This window comes from Pseudoliparis swirei, chromosome 18, assembly GCF_029220125.1.
Source record: "Pseudoliparis swirei isolate HS2019 ecotype Mariana Trench chromosome 18, NWPU_hadal_v1, whole genome shotgun sequence".
Lineage (NCBI taxonomy): Eukaryota > Metazoa > Chordata > Actinopteri > Perciformes > Liparidae > Pseudoliparis > Pseudoliparis swirei.
Genome location: NC_079405.1, coordinates 15,577,602 through 15,592,902, shown reverse-complemented (window position 1 = coordinate 15,592,902; position 15,301 = coordinate 15,577,602). Strand labels below are relative to the sequence as shown.

Genomic DNA, 15,301 nt, shown 5'->3' with positions numbered 1-15,301 from the left:
CTTAAGCAAAGTATATTATGTAGTATAAAGGACTTTTGGCCTCTTAAAAAAACAAACATGTTAAGCTCATTAAAGAGAGAAGAGTCAATAAATACTGTAGAGAGTAAAGTGAGCCCTTTGACGTTAAATTGCACCTGCTCAATCATCTTGCTTCTTTTCTACAGAGCGAGAAAAAGTAGGCACTTTGGCTGCAGTCTTGGAAAAGTGGAAAGCAAACAAATTTCGGCTGGACCATTACTTGGCAATAAAACGGGAACCAATGAGGTGTGTAATGTTCCACTTTCCATATCGTGAACTAATTTGTGCTTGCTGTCCCCATTAGAGCAGGTGCACACACACACACACACATGCCAAAGCCGCTTAGCACAAATGCCATATGGCAACACCTCCTCTTTCTCCCTGCAAAGACCTGGAAGATATTTGCTCCATTTATTTGTAATACTGCATACAGCCAGACATAACTATTGCACTCTTCTTAAACGTGGACTTTGTATGCAGCTAATTATTTTGTAGTATATTTAGAGAAGGAAAGCTAACAATAAGTGTACGAAAAGTACCTTAATCAATTTGAGTTACAAGTTAAAGGTTTCCATATTATCTACTTTATTAACTGCTATGTTATTGAACGGCACTGACAAATATATCATCACTTTACATTAAAGCCATTAGTTGCAACTCTTTCTGCTTCATTTTAGCAAACTGGTTTTCCACCACTTTAGGATGTCAAATGTTCCTAAATACTACTGTACCTCTTGTTGCCAGAGAAGACACTTGCCAGAAGATCTATTTTCGAGATTCTGTACATATTTAGATTATTTTGTTTTCAAATCAGTTACACACATTACACTATAGATACGTTGGGACTCATTTGTCACAACAGTAATTACATTTCAAGTAGCTTACAAGTTTATTTTTGTGAAGCAATAAATATAAAGCAATTACGTTTTTAATTTATGTTAAACTTTATCTGCTTGACCAATTAAGACTGGGCAGATTATAGAAAAATCAAAAGAAACATTGAACAATGTACCTATTCTATTGTATCCGGGAGTGAGGATGAAATAGATACAGAAGTGTTTGCAGTGACTGCAAACCGGGGTTTTAAAAGGTTGGTAGAGCAAGGACACAAAAAAAAAGTAATATAAATTAGTTACAAAAAATATAAAGATTAGACTTTCCGTAACACATACAATATTCACTATTTGAGAGGCACACTGTATGACGGTATGATGGACAAAGAAGTTTAAGCATTTAGTTTGAAACTATGACATCCTCTTGTTTTGGCTCAAGTTATTAGTGGAAGATCAATATCTACTTAACATACACAAACTTAATTGAACTTTAATTGGTCTATCATATTGATTGCCGATACAACGTGAAGAACAATCTTTTACAATTACAACTATGTGGTAAGTTCAAATATAGCTGCCTACGCCTACAAACGTCTGTGGACTCATATGAGGACCCTGACAATTGTAATTTCATCATTACTTTGTCCAAAATTCTCACATTATACAATATCTCAATATTAACTCTAAAATGAAATATAGACAGAGTATTTTAATGTCAAAGAAAATGAGCCATAAACTACAGCTGTATGAGACACTGGTCCATTACAAAGAAAAACAGCTTGGCTTAATGAAACAACACACACTGGGAGGCAATTGTGCTTTTGGTGGTTAAGTAAATAGAATAGCAGTGTCTGATATTAATGCACAACTGTCACCTCTGAGGAGACCACAAGGTAGCTTCTTACTGTGTAGACGTGTGGCACTGCGATAGTCGCTGTGGTTGGCTATAGAAATATCTGGGGGAAAGAGCAGCTGCGTAAGCCACTCATTCATAACAGTGATGACAATCAGAAGACCTACAGTTCGAAGAGAGACCTTTCACCGATGATAACATTGAGATGATTGATAACAGAACTCAGACATTATATCGAAATTAACATGAACTTGACTGAAGAAACAATTATGTTGATTTTAGTCAATCAGTTAATCAGTGGATCAACAATTATGTTGATCCACTGATTAACAGGAAAGGAGCCAGTTAGTCAAGCAGGCTTATTATCAGCTATTTCAACTCAACAGATGCTATACGGCACACTAAAACATGGATGACTCATATAACTCTGTTCATAAACAAACATTTCTTAAGGATATGTATTTTCTGTTGTCCTTTTGTATTATCTTTTCTTTGAGAAAATTAAATAAAAAAGACTGAGAAAGAGAGTATGAGCCGAGACCAGCAGGGATACATAATCCCAGGGGTGACCTTCTGTACCTTGATATTAGACATTTATCAATATATATCAGTCTGCCTGAGACCAACCAATTACTGCAAGCATGTGGCTGGTTGCACCCATGTGGTTAAAGGAAATATTTCTGACACTGAATTGTCACAGGAGGAAAAACTCAAAGGACCAAGGCATTTTCTTTAGACTGGCTTTGGACACCACTCCCTAGGCCTACGTCCTGCTGTAATGAAAAAAGATCAGCCCAGAGCTACACAACACATGTAAAAGTGCAATACAAGGAGGATCTTGAATGACCTCAGCTGAAAACGAAATCTCCATTTGATTTACAAAAAATCCTTAAATCAGAATTAGATTAGGAGAAGGCAATTACAATTGTTTCCCTAATGCTGGTAAATTGCAAAAAGATGAAATTGGTTCCCTTGTGGACATATTGTAATCCCGTCAATAACAATGGGATCTCTTGAAATGACCACAGTAATCGTTTTTCTCTTCTCTTCTTAGAACTATGCTGATATAAACTGGAGGGATGCTCAGGAGATGAACCAGTGCTCATGGTGAAGAGCTTTTACATGGATTGTGGAGTAAGATGTATTTCCTGATCTGCCTGCAATGGGCAAAATAACGACACTAAATGTAAGAAGTATTGTTTGCTTATATCTTTATTCACCATCTGAGCTGGTGTGCAGATGGCCAGACAAATACTTGGATTTAACAGTACTTAGATGATAAATAAGTAGCATTGCTTCCTAAGGACCAAAAAAACCAGTAACTTATTGACTCCAGCGTCATTTACCTGTTTGCTGATTTGGTAAGGGAAATATTCTTTTCTTATTTGTTATGTTCACTGCTATTTGTTACGGTCCTGTTAACCGTACACTGAATTCAAAAGCAATGCAGTTAGCAATGTTTATCTTTTTCCATCATGCACCCTGATTATACTGAAATACTGCTTCTGCTGATGCAGGCTTCACTCGGGTCCATTTACATTCAAAATTCTGATACTTTTCAGACCTGGGACAGTTTACTGGTAACCATTTATATAATGGTGTATAGTTACCTTGCAACTTGAAAGTGTACAACCAAGTCATCCAATAAACGGTTGGTTCTTAAATCTTGTTCAGATACTTTCTGAAAGATAGAAAGGTGAGATATATCAAATGAACACAATTCATTACAGGTGATAACCTGCAATTTTGAGAGATGATGACCTATAATTGCATCATCTAACATGTAGGTAATTACCCTGATGATTATGCAATTTGCTTGGGGGTATGATTATACATCAAAGACAAATGTACACTTACTGTATTGCAAACTGGACACTGCAACTTATAGCAAAGAAATTTTCTGATACATAAGGAGCAAACTGTAAAATGGAATGCAAACAAAATGCATGTTATACATCATTAATTTTGTCATCCAACAGGTAGATGATTTACTTTTTTCAGAGTTGTTATTCAGTGATGGTTTGGATTGAACATTACACATTAAAAAAATGCAAAATTGTATTTAATCAATATTTGAATAGGGTCTAATGTGGCTGCTGATTTCAATTCAATTCACTTCAGTTTATTTTGTATAGCCCATTCTCACAAATTACAAATTTGCCTCAGAGGGCATTTGAGTACCTCAAGGCTAATGGTACCCTCATATACATCACAAGGCAAAATCATGGAGCAAAGAAGAATGCTTAGTCTTTGGACCTGAATAAATACAAAAAAGATACCTAAAATAAACTTGCTTCAACTTAAGAAGAGAGCTCACACTTATCACTGTTATTACTGTCGAGACAACACACACGCGCAATCAAAGAGGCAGCACTGCATGCCAACACTGTTTACTAATCTTCAAACACCACAAAGACCTTTGCAATCAGAAGCTGTTGCAGCACAAACTTCCAAGTCGTCTCTGTCAAAAACACTTCCTGAAAAAGGTCTGTCTGTACAGCTATCTTATCCACAAGGACTCGTCAAATAAAAGTACAAATATTCTCATCTGAAAACCATGCAATCCATTTAATATATATTGCCAGATTTTCAATGTTTTGCACGTAAAGTATAAAATGGTCACATGTTTAAATGTGTGCCGTAGTATCAGAGATAGCAGTGTAAACTTGCTCTGATATTGACTACACACAGGCAACACAACATACCACTAATTTCAAAAAGCCCCCATTCTTATTTAAATGTTCAACTCTTACTGCTTTGAAATTAATTAAAAAGGACCTCAGCAAAAGGACCCAAGCTGCATTTTATTTGTTGTACATTATTTGCTTCTATTTATTAAGCACAATAGATATCTTAAAAGTTTCACTACTTGTTACTTACAGTTGTGAGAGCATTTAGTCATCATTGAAATATTGAGAAAGTCGAAGCAAATGGGACATCGGAGCAGGGCATCAACATTCTGCAGATGAGAAAAACCACAGAGAATAAAACAGCTCAACGATTAAGCTAGTAATTTGCCAGTAACCAACAACTACATCTAAAGAAAACATAGCAGACTGGAAGCATTACATTTTAAAACAAAGACCGTCTGTCATTTAAAAATCAAAGATTTGATTTAACTACATATTCAACAGCATCAGTTCACAGCCATGATACATGTCGTACGGACCGAATCAGTCAGCGACAACGTAAATGGCCCCTGACTAGCTAAGTGTGTTTTGGTCAGTGTGTTTTGGCAGGCGTTGTGTTTCACTTTATGATAACGTAAGTTAAAACTCCAGTGACGTGAACGTTAGATATTTGGGCTGGACAGGAATCCATGTTGACACTAGTCTTAGAATGAATATGAACGTTTGACTTCTGTAACTGTGGTTACCGAGCGTTCGATAGCTAACGCTAAAGTACTTCATTAACTTACCCAACTGTTAAGTTAGTTTAACGTCAGCTAAAGCTAAATCAGAGAGTGGTTTGTAGCATTGCACGTTAGCTATAAGGTTAGCTAATGTTACATGAGCATCCGTTTAGTGAGTGAATCAGTCAATCGTAGATAAGAAGTGTATGAATAAGATATATGAAACTAAAATGTACCGTTAACGTCAGTGGGCATCTCTTAACGGCTGTAACATCATGTTACGTTACCGCTAGCCCGTGGGTTTTTATTTAGCGAAGAGTCAATAGCAGTCATGTCACCAAAACATTTACAATAAATATACTTACTTTTAGACATGCAAAGACAGGTGGTAAATCCGCTTCAATCTGTGGAGCCATGTCTGGTCAACAGAAAATCAGCTATTTGAGAAAATTACACAACTTTTGTTTCAGTGATCAGAAACCAAAGTCCCGCTCATGCTGAGACAGGATGCCACGACGTCATATGACGACTTCCGTGGAGTTGGCGGTCCACTTTCATAAACAAGGGTCCAGATCCGGCTCGATGGACGCACAACCAGAAATAAGAACACCTTCTACTCTTGATTTACACCTAACTTGTTTGATAAATTGTTGAGATGCAGTCTTTCTGTAAAGAATAGCCTATGCAAACAATATATATATAGATTTGCTATTTGACTTGAAGTAATCAAAATATATTTGTGTTAAAGTGCTTGAATGAATTGAATGCATAAGCGTATTATGAAATGACAAAGTAACAGCTTTTCTTCAATTATGTTTAGTATAAGTTTGTGGTACCTGCAAAATAATAATATGTGATAGAATGTACTTTTTATTTTTTGGCCTTTGAAGTATGTATTTTTTCAGTTTGTATAACTTATGATTTAACCTCTCATTTTGTATAGTTTAAAACAAATTAATGCACGGTGATGGTGGTGAAGGTAAACTTAATCACACAAACATTGAACATGATATGCTCCCTGTTTTATTCTCTATTGAGCCCCATCAAAGCTAAATACTTTCACTTTCTTTGACTTCTCCAGTGCATTTAACCCTTGTGTTGCCTTCTTCGAATATTTTCAATATCCTCCCTTTTTCCTCCTGTCGCCTTTTGGATTCAATGTTCAATCAAATTTTTTTGTGTTGTTGTTCAACAAACAAAAAACAACAAACAAACAATAAACTAAAAAAACTTATAATAAATTAAAAATTTTAAGATTTTTTTAATTTTAGATTTTAATATATATGGTCAGGGTAAATAATGTTAGTAAATATAAGGTAAACAGAGAGGTTAACATTGAAATCGGTCAATATTGACACGGCCAGGGAAGGAGGGTGAAACATTGAATCGGGTCAAATTGACCCGAAGGCAACACAAGGGTTAACACCATCCAGCCACTGCTGCTGAGTGAGAAGCTGCGGGTGGTCGGTGTAGACGCGTCCACCATCTCCTGGATCACTGACTACCTCACAGGCAGGCCACAGTTTGTCAGAATGGGCCGTGTGCTGTCTGGAACGGGGGTCAGTGATGTTGGAGCCCCACAGCGAACTGTTCTGTCTCCCTTCCTCTTCACCCTGTACACCAGTGACTTCCAGTACAACACGGAGTCATGCCATCTGCAGAAGTACTCTGATGACTCTGCAGTGGTCGGGTGTATTAGGGATGGACGGGAGGAGGAGTACAGGGCAGTGGTGAGTGACTTTGTAAAGTGGGCCGATGAGAATCACCTGCGGCTGAACGTGGCCAAGACCAGAGAGATGGTGGTGGACTTCAGGAGGAGGCGACAGCTCCTCCACCTCTGAGTGTCCTGGGAGTGGACGTGACATGGTGGAGGAGTACAAGTACCTGGGCGCTCCATCGACAGCCGACTGAACTGGAAGGCCAACATCAACGCTGTGTCCAAGAAGGGATGAGTCGACTCTTTTTCCTGAGAAAGCTTCGATCCTTCAACGTGTGCAGCAAGATGCTGGAGATATTCTACCAGTCGGTTGTCGCCAGTGTGCTGCACTTCACCATTGTCTGCTGGGGGAGCAGCATCGGAGCCGGTGACACCAGCCGTCTCAACAAACTGGTTAGGAAGGCTGGCTCCATCATCGGCTGCCAGCTGGAGCACCTGGAACAGGTGGTGGAGAGGAGGACGTTGAAGAAACTTGTGTCCATACTGGACAACCCGGACCACCCTCTCCACCACCTCCTACAGGGACAGAGGAGGACTTTCTCCAGACGTCTCCTCACGCTCCGCTGCCACAAGGACAGATACAGGAGAACATTCCTGCCGACGGCTATGAGGCTCTACAACAGATCACCTCTTGCCAGATCATAGTGCAATAACTGCAATAATAACTTCATATCCACACTATGTTGATCTGCACTTCACACAGTTCATTTATTTACACTACACACATACACACACATTTCATTTGCACTACACACATACACACACTTTGCATTTTGCACACTGTCTATATTTGGTGTTTTTATATTTAGTTTAATTTGTCATTAGTATTGTGTATTGTGTATGCATATATGTTGTATATATACATACATATTTTATTTATATTTTGCTTTGTATGCTTCTATATCTTTCATCCCTGTTTTTTATATTTTATATATACAGGACTGTCTCAGAAAATTAGAATATTGTGATGAAGTTCTTTATTTTCTGCAATGCAATTAAAAAAACAAAAATGTCATGCATTCTGGATTCATTACAGATCAACTGAAATATTGCAAGCCTTTTATTCTTTTAATATTGCTGATTATGGCTTACAGCTTAAGAAAACTCAAATATCCTATCTCTAAATATTAGAATATCATGAAAAAGTATACTAGTAGGGTATTAAACAAATCACTTGAATTGTCTAATTAACTCGAAACACCTGCAAGGGTTTCCTGAGCCTTGACAAACACTCAGCTGTTATAAATCTTTTTTTTTAACTTGGTCTGAGGAAATATTAAAATTTTATGAGATATGATTTTAGAGTTTTCTTAAGCTGTAAGCCATAATCAGCAATATTAAAAGAATAAAAGGCTTGCAATATTTCAGTTGATTTGTAATGAATCCAGAATGCATGACATTTTTGTTTTTTTAATTGCATTACAGAAAATAAAGAACTTCATCACAATATTCTAATTTTCTGAGACAGTCCTGTATATATATATATTTTTAATTATTTTTATTTTTTATTCTTGTGTGTTTGGTTTATTGGTGCTGCTACTGCTACGACAAATTTCCCCTTGGGGATTAATAAAGTATATATCTATCTATATCTATCTAACCCCAAAAAACTCTTCTCTATCTTTTCCAACCTCCTTGATCCCCCCTGTCCCCCTCCTCCTTCCACCCTTTTGCCGAGCCACTTTGTCGACTACTTTACAAACAAGATAGACGACATACGCTCCTCCTTTACTAATCCATCTTCTATCACCTCACCAACACTAACTTCTTCATCCCCCTCTCTTTCCTCTTTCACCCCCCTGTCTCCCAATCAAGTTCTTAGCTTGGTGACCTCCGCCCGACCGACCACCTGCGCCCTTGACCCCGTCCGTCTCCCATTCTCCAGGCTATTGCTCCTGACCTTCTGACCTTCCTCACCCATCTTATTAACAGCTCCCTCTCAACTGGCTGTTTCCCTAACTCTCTGAAGGAGGCGAGAGTCAACCCTCTCCTGAAGAAACCCACGCTTGACCCGTCTGAAGTCAGCAACTACAGACCGGTCTCTCTTCTTCCTTTTCTCTCCAAAACTCTGGAGCGAGCTATCTTGAGCCAAGTGTCCTTCTATCTCCACAGTAACAGGCTTCTTGACCCTCACTAGTCTGGATTCAAGGCCGGCCACTCAACAGAGACTGCCCTCCTTGCTGTCTCTGAGCAGCTTCACACTGCTAGAGCAGCCTCTCTCTCCTCTGTCCTTATCCTTTTAGACCTTTCTGCAGCATTTGACACTGTGAACCACCAGATTCTTATCTCTTCTCTTCAGGAACTGGGGATCTCAGGCACTGCACTCGCGCTTTTCTCTTCCTACCTTAACGACCGCACTTACCGGGTAACTTGGAGAGGATCTGTGTCTGATCCTTGTCCTCTCACTACTGGGGTTCCTCAAGGCTCCGTCCTGGGTCCCCTGCTCTTCTCTCTGTACAGAAATTCTCTCGGCTCTGTCATTCGTTCGCATGGCTTCTCCTACCGTAGCTATGCTGATGACACCCAACTGATCTTCTCGTTTCCACCGGCCGAAACACGGGTGGCGGCGCGAATCTCTGCCTGTCTGACCGACATCTCTCAGTGGATGTCTGCTCACCACCTGAAGATCAACCCTGACAAGACCGAGCTACTATTCCTTCCAGGGAAAGGCTCCCCCACCCATGACCTGACTACCACCTTCAACAGCTCTGTGTTGGCCCCTACCCTGACTGTCAGGAACCTCGGGGTGACACTCGACAGTCAACTCTCCCTGACGGCCAACATCACTGCGACAACACGTTCCTGTAGGTACATGCTGCACAACATCAGGAGAATACGGCCTCTTCTTACTCAGAAGGCGGCACAGGTTCTGGTCGAGGCTCTGGTCATTTCACGCCTCGACTACTGTAACTCCTTCCTGGCAGGTCTACCTGCTAAGGCCATCCGACCTCTGCAGCTCATCCAGAATGCAGCAGCTCGACTGGTCTTCAGCCTCCCGAAATTCACCCACACCACTCCGCTCCTCCGCTCTCTCCACTGGTTACCAGTGGCTTCCCGCATCCGCTTCAAAACACTGGTTCTGGTGTACCGTGCTCTAAACGGATCGGGCCCCGTCTACATCCGGGATATGGTCACACCGACACCCCGGCACATTCGCTCCGCTCGGCAACAGCCAACCGTCTTGTACCTCCTGCACCTCGAGCTAATCACTCGAAATCCAGACTGTTTGCTGTCCTGGCTCCTCAGTGGTGGAACGAGCTCCCCACTGACATCAGGACAGAAGAAAGTCTCTACATCTTCCGCCTGAGACTGAAAACACATCTTTTCCGACTATATCTGGATTAAAACACAGATTTGCACTTCAGTGGCACTGGGATGGCACTTATTGTGGTGCTTTTGTGGTTCGACTGAGTTGAGGAAGTGTTGCTTCCTGTGTTCTTGTTGTTCTTGGTTTATACTCTAGGTTGAAATGCACTTATTGGAAGTCGCTTTGGATAAAAGCGTCTGCTAAATGACATGTAATCTAATGTAATGTAATGTATCTATCTATATCTACTTTAATAATGATCAATACCCAGATTGAGTAATGAACGTTTGTATTTTCCATGACTGTATTTTACATTATTTTAGAACGTTGGCAGTTTTATAGCCTTGATGTAATGCAGTTAAACAAGGTAGTTCATGTTTAGCTCCCTTTGTGACATACTATTTAAATTGATATTAATTAAAAGTGTTCTGGCAATCCAGTTTATGTTTTAATTTACCCTGAATAGATGTAGCCTGCTGTATGAATTTAAGAAAAAAATGATCTCATTATAGACAACCTCCATTTGAAAAAAACATTTGAATCCTCCAAACAGACCAGATAAAGTGCTTTGCCGATAGTAATCAGCCACACATGATATATTCAAGTTTCGTATTAACTTTTGACCAGTAATATTTATATTGAATCAGTAATATTTAGTGCATATTAAGTACAGGTATTCAGCGATGTAAATGTAAGATGTACTGTATTTGTATATTTGAAACTCCGAAACCAGAGAACATTATAAACCAAATGTATTTAACTTTGACTATATGTTACGTGCACGCTTGAATGTGATTATTCAGTCACATGAATATCCAGAGGCATTTATGTGCAGTAATTCTTTTTTTGCTCAGTGGTTTAGAGGATGCAACCTCCAGATTATTTGGCTATTAAATAATTTCACACTGTTGCCAAAGCATTAACAATACTTTCTGGTCCCCTGCAAAGAAGGATGAGATTTCATTTGTACAGTTATTTTCATTTATTACAGGAAGTCAACAAAAAAAAGACCCCTTCTAATAAGTTGCTGTTATTATCTCAGTTTTTTAAAAGAACATTTGTAAAGCCAGTTTTCTCGGTTTCAATTCATTGTGCAGGGAACCCATGCTGCCATTCCATTATCCGAACCGCTTAGGGTCACCGGGGCGCTGGAGCCGATCATAGCTGACATTGGTGGAAGGAGGGGTTAACCCTGGACATGTCGCCATCGCAGGTTACATAGAGACAGACAACCATTCGCACCTAAATTCACATCTATGGTTAATTTCTTTTTCAGAGTCTTCAACTAATTTAAGCTGCATGTCTTTGCACTGTGGGTGAAAGCCGGAGAACCCGCAGGGAGCCCATGCTGCCACTGGGAGAACATGCAAGCTCCTCACAGAAGCCCCTGGCCCCTCTTGCTGTGAGCTTACAGTGCTCGCCACCGCACGGTTCATTGCATTAGGTCTAATTCATGAATTCATTCAGCCAAATATAATATTATGCAGCTGTACTACATTTTTTTCTGATTGAAGAACTTTATATTGAAAAACATCTTTCGGTTCTTTGACTGTGTATGTGTGTTTGATATTCTATCTCTTCATTTATTCATACTTATTAAAATCGCAAAAGACAACTGTATAGAGAATGAGTAAATGACACTGACATTCTTTTTCAGCCAAGTGCAAAGCACAAAGCATTTTTGATTGAAAGAAATATGTAATACACAGCGCTGTGTCATCAGTGCCTGATTTAAAATAGAATATATCAAATTCAGTTCATGAACTTACATTTATAATGAAATTAACATTCATGAATTAACAATTGGTAAAGTAGTTTTGAATTTATGCTAATTCTAAATATATAGTGCCTTCACTTATACCCAGGGGTACACTAACCACATTTCAGAATCACTGAGCGAGATGACTTGATCTACCAAATGCCTGCAAAATTTTCATTTGAGGTTTTCTATTACAAAATAAGCCAATTGCAGGTTTTGTACACTGGGCCTATTTCACTTTGGGATTTTTAACTGCTTTTTTTAGTGCATAGCTCTATTACTGATGCTGTCTACGACACTTTAAACGTGTTATGATATTTTAGATAGATAGATTAGATTAGATATATACTTTATTAATCCCCAAGGGGAAATTAGTTCTCTGCATTTAACCCATCCTTAGTTATTAAGGAGCAGTGGGCTGCAGTGATGCGCCCGGGAAGCAACTGGGGGTTCAGTGCCTTGCTCAAGAACACTTCGACTTGCAACTAATGGGGAGAGCCGGGATCGAACCGACAACCTTGGGGTTGCAGGACGACCCCCTTACCCCACTGAGCTACAGGTTGGAATAAACGTGTTTCTATTTATTTATTATTCAGGGCATCTTTTTAACTGGAGACAACATTATTATGATACCGATAATAACAAGCACATATTTAGTCTGCATGAATATCCACAATTATTTACAAAGAGAGCTGATGGTTCTGTAGCCTATACTTAAAAATATCTCAATATTTGAATTGAATTTATTATTAGACTATTTAATGTGGATTACAAATGTGGTATACATTAAGGAAACTTTAACTGGGGTTTTGATTATATGAATTTATGGGGCTTTGTCATGGCCTGTTCCTGCTGAAATATGTATCAAAAGATAAGACTATGCTGCAAAAGACAGAAAATCTGTATTGGTGTCATGATCTGGAGTTTCTGTGTCTTGTGTCCTGTCTTATTTTGAAGTCCCCGTCTCTTGTGTCCTCTGTTTCCCTGCACTTCCTGCCCCTGTGATTGTCTGCCCTGTCTCTGATTGTTCCCACCGGCCCTGTCCCTGATTGTTTCCTCCTGTGTCCAACCTCCTGCACCCTCCCTGTCTATTTAAACCCTGGTCTTCCTGCCATTTGTTGCCAGTTTGTTCCGTTGCCGGACTGTGTTTTTGCTCTGATTAAATAAACCTTATTTTAATTCTTACTTAAACTGGTGTGAGTGCTGCTCTTGGGTCCAGGCTCGTACGTGACATAACAATTGAGTTATTTCACTTAAAGGTGCACTTAAAGCTAGTTCCAATGGACACACCATGGATCACTGTAGCATATTCCTTAACTTTCTAATCCCATGGGAAATATGGGCATACTTGTGAAATCCAGGAAGCATTTTGTTTTACACAAAGTATTTCTCATGCAAAATAGTTGCATGCAAACATAAATCCTGTGATATAAGATCACAAGTCTTAATATTCTGTCAATAGGCTGAGGTAAATGTGTGGTTCACATGAACATACTAATGTATGTTATGTTATGTACTATTCTTAGTATAATTACTAAGAATAGTATAGATTAAATGTGTGATGCCTTATAGGACTGTGTCTGAAACATCTGCACTATGCTGTGAAAGAGTTATGTTGTGCTTTGCCTTATCAGTGCTATACAGTTATTTATTCTCCAGATGTTTATCTCTATCTAATGAGGACCTTAGCAAGTGAGTCTGGGATCGTAAGAATGGCTGGAGCTGTGGGAAATGAGAGCAGACAGATTGTTTATAGTGTTAAACAATGCTTTAAACGCAGCAGACATATTTGTCTTTGAAGATGTTAATGACAGAGCTTGGTTTTAGTGTTTCATTACTGATTAATGTTTACCTTTTTATATGTGTTTTGCTTCTATGCTATATTGTTGAAAGACTTGTGCCTCAATTTCTTCTAGCAGGAGTCAAATGTCAGCAATAACACATTTAGCCTTTTGGATCTACAAATGCACTGGAAAGAATTTGCAAAGCCCCTGGGACAACATTCAAACATTGGCTTTTCCTTCCTCGATCATAATATGTTTGACTTCCTTAAATGTTTACCACATTATGGTTGAGTTATTTTGAGACGTAGGTCTTCTCTGTATTTATCAATAGAACTTAAGTCACAAAAGCTATCAGTTGTTTCAACTTTAATACAGTTGTATTAAATTGAACTTGAATGACTTCCCTGTAACATGGTTACAGAAGTGACAGAAGCTCACATTGTCATCAGAAATAATGTATCATACATCTGACATGAATATGCTGCCCAGAGGTCCATCCCATTATTGAGCTAATCGTTGTGCAGCCATGACCTTTGTAGGTGCTGGTGCACTTCATTAAAAAAAAGTTTGTTATTTATTGCTTAACTAAATTCATTTGTTGTTCAGTGTAGATTGTGATTAGACAGGATATTTACTCAACAACCAACAACTATCATCATATCAGTAGTGCATGGATGAATTGTATTGTTGGTTTGAAATAATGCACAATTTCTAAAGGATTTTAAAAAACATGGATATACGGTACACTTTGTTATAATATATAGAAGTCTATAGGCAATGTATTATTGTGAAAGTATAAGGTGACTGGAGACAGAAAGAATCAGAGCGAGTGAGAGTGGTTACTGTGAGGCAGACGGTAAAGTCAGTTGTCAGTTCATGGTACTTTGTCCTTGTCCGGACACTGGACACTGAATCTAAATTTTAAAAAGCTATACACTACAGTTATATGTATACATGTTCCCCCAATTACCTTGAAAGTTTAATGATCAGATTTTTCAAATTCAATTCCAATGTTAGTGGGTTCATACATGGATACAATCTGAGAAGATGTTCTCATTTCCGAGTGTGGTCAGAAATGTTCAGGACATGCATCAAAATCAAATTATTGATTGACTTATAGTATAAAATCTAAAGTATTTGAGCGATCTCTGTGGCATTTTGATATCTGCTTGACCCACTGAGACAAGAACATGAAAAAGGGAAAAAGCTTCTTGTTGTTTTCTCATTTCCCTGCCAGAAACATCTTGATCTTGTCTAGGCTGTCTCTCAGCTTGAAGGTCTCTGGTTTGATCCCTCCAACATTGATGAATCATGCCAAACTTAAGCAAGGTTCTAACTTAATCCTTATTAGAAGTAAATGTTGAAAATTAAGAAATCACATACAAATATAACTCATACAATTATAGACTGCTGAATGAAGCCATGTTGTGATAAGGAGTCACATTACATTATGAAGAGCAGGTGACAATGTGGCCTGCATGCCATCTTCAACACATGTCAACAACATGACATGCCATTACATTACATTTGATCCAAAGCGGCTTACAATCATATTACATTCATACACCGTAGACACAGCTACAGGGAACCACTCAGGGCTAAGTGTCTTGCTCAAGGACACATCGCCAATCAATCCCCTTACGGACCTGGATACAACAGATATGAAAAACATGATTAC

The 15,301-nt window shown here is 38.9% G+C and overlaps 1 protein-coding gene across 2 annotated transcripts in view; it reads right to left on the bottom strand.

The window, feature by feature from the left end:
• Window positions 1-5,564, bottom strand: part of rad18 (RAD18 E3 ubiquitin protein ligase) — a 29,460-nt gene extending 23,896 nt beyond the window's left edge. The window contains exons 1-4 of one of the 2 annotated variants that reach the window (XM_056437877.1): window positions 5,422-5,564; window positions 4,585-4,663; window positions 3,562-3,623; window positions 3,315-3,385 (exon numbers count right to left, since the gene is read on the bottom strand). In XM_056437877.1, coding sequence (XP_056293852.1) covers window positions 3,315-3,385; window positions 3,562-3,623; window positions 4,585-4,663; window positions 5,422-5,472 — 263 coding nt within the window. In that variant the 5' untranslated portion in view covers window positions 5,473-5,564. The remainder of the gene's footprint in view (window positions 1-3,314; window positions 3,386-3,561; window positions 3,624-4,584; window positions 4,664-5,421) is intronic. The other variant, XM_056437875.1, reaches the window with a different exon arrangement.
• Between the last annotated feature and the right edge of the window lie 9,737 nt (window positions 5,565-15,301).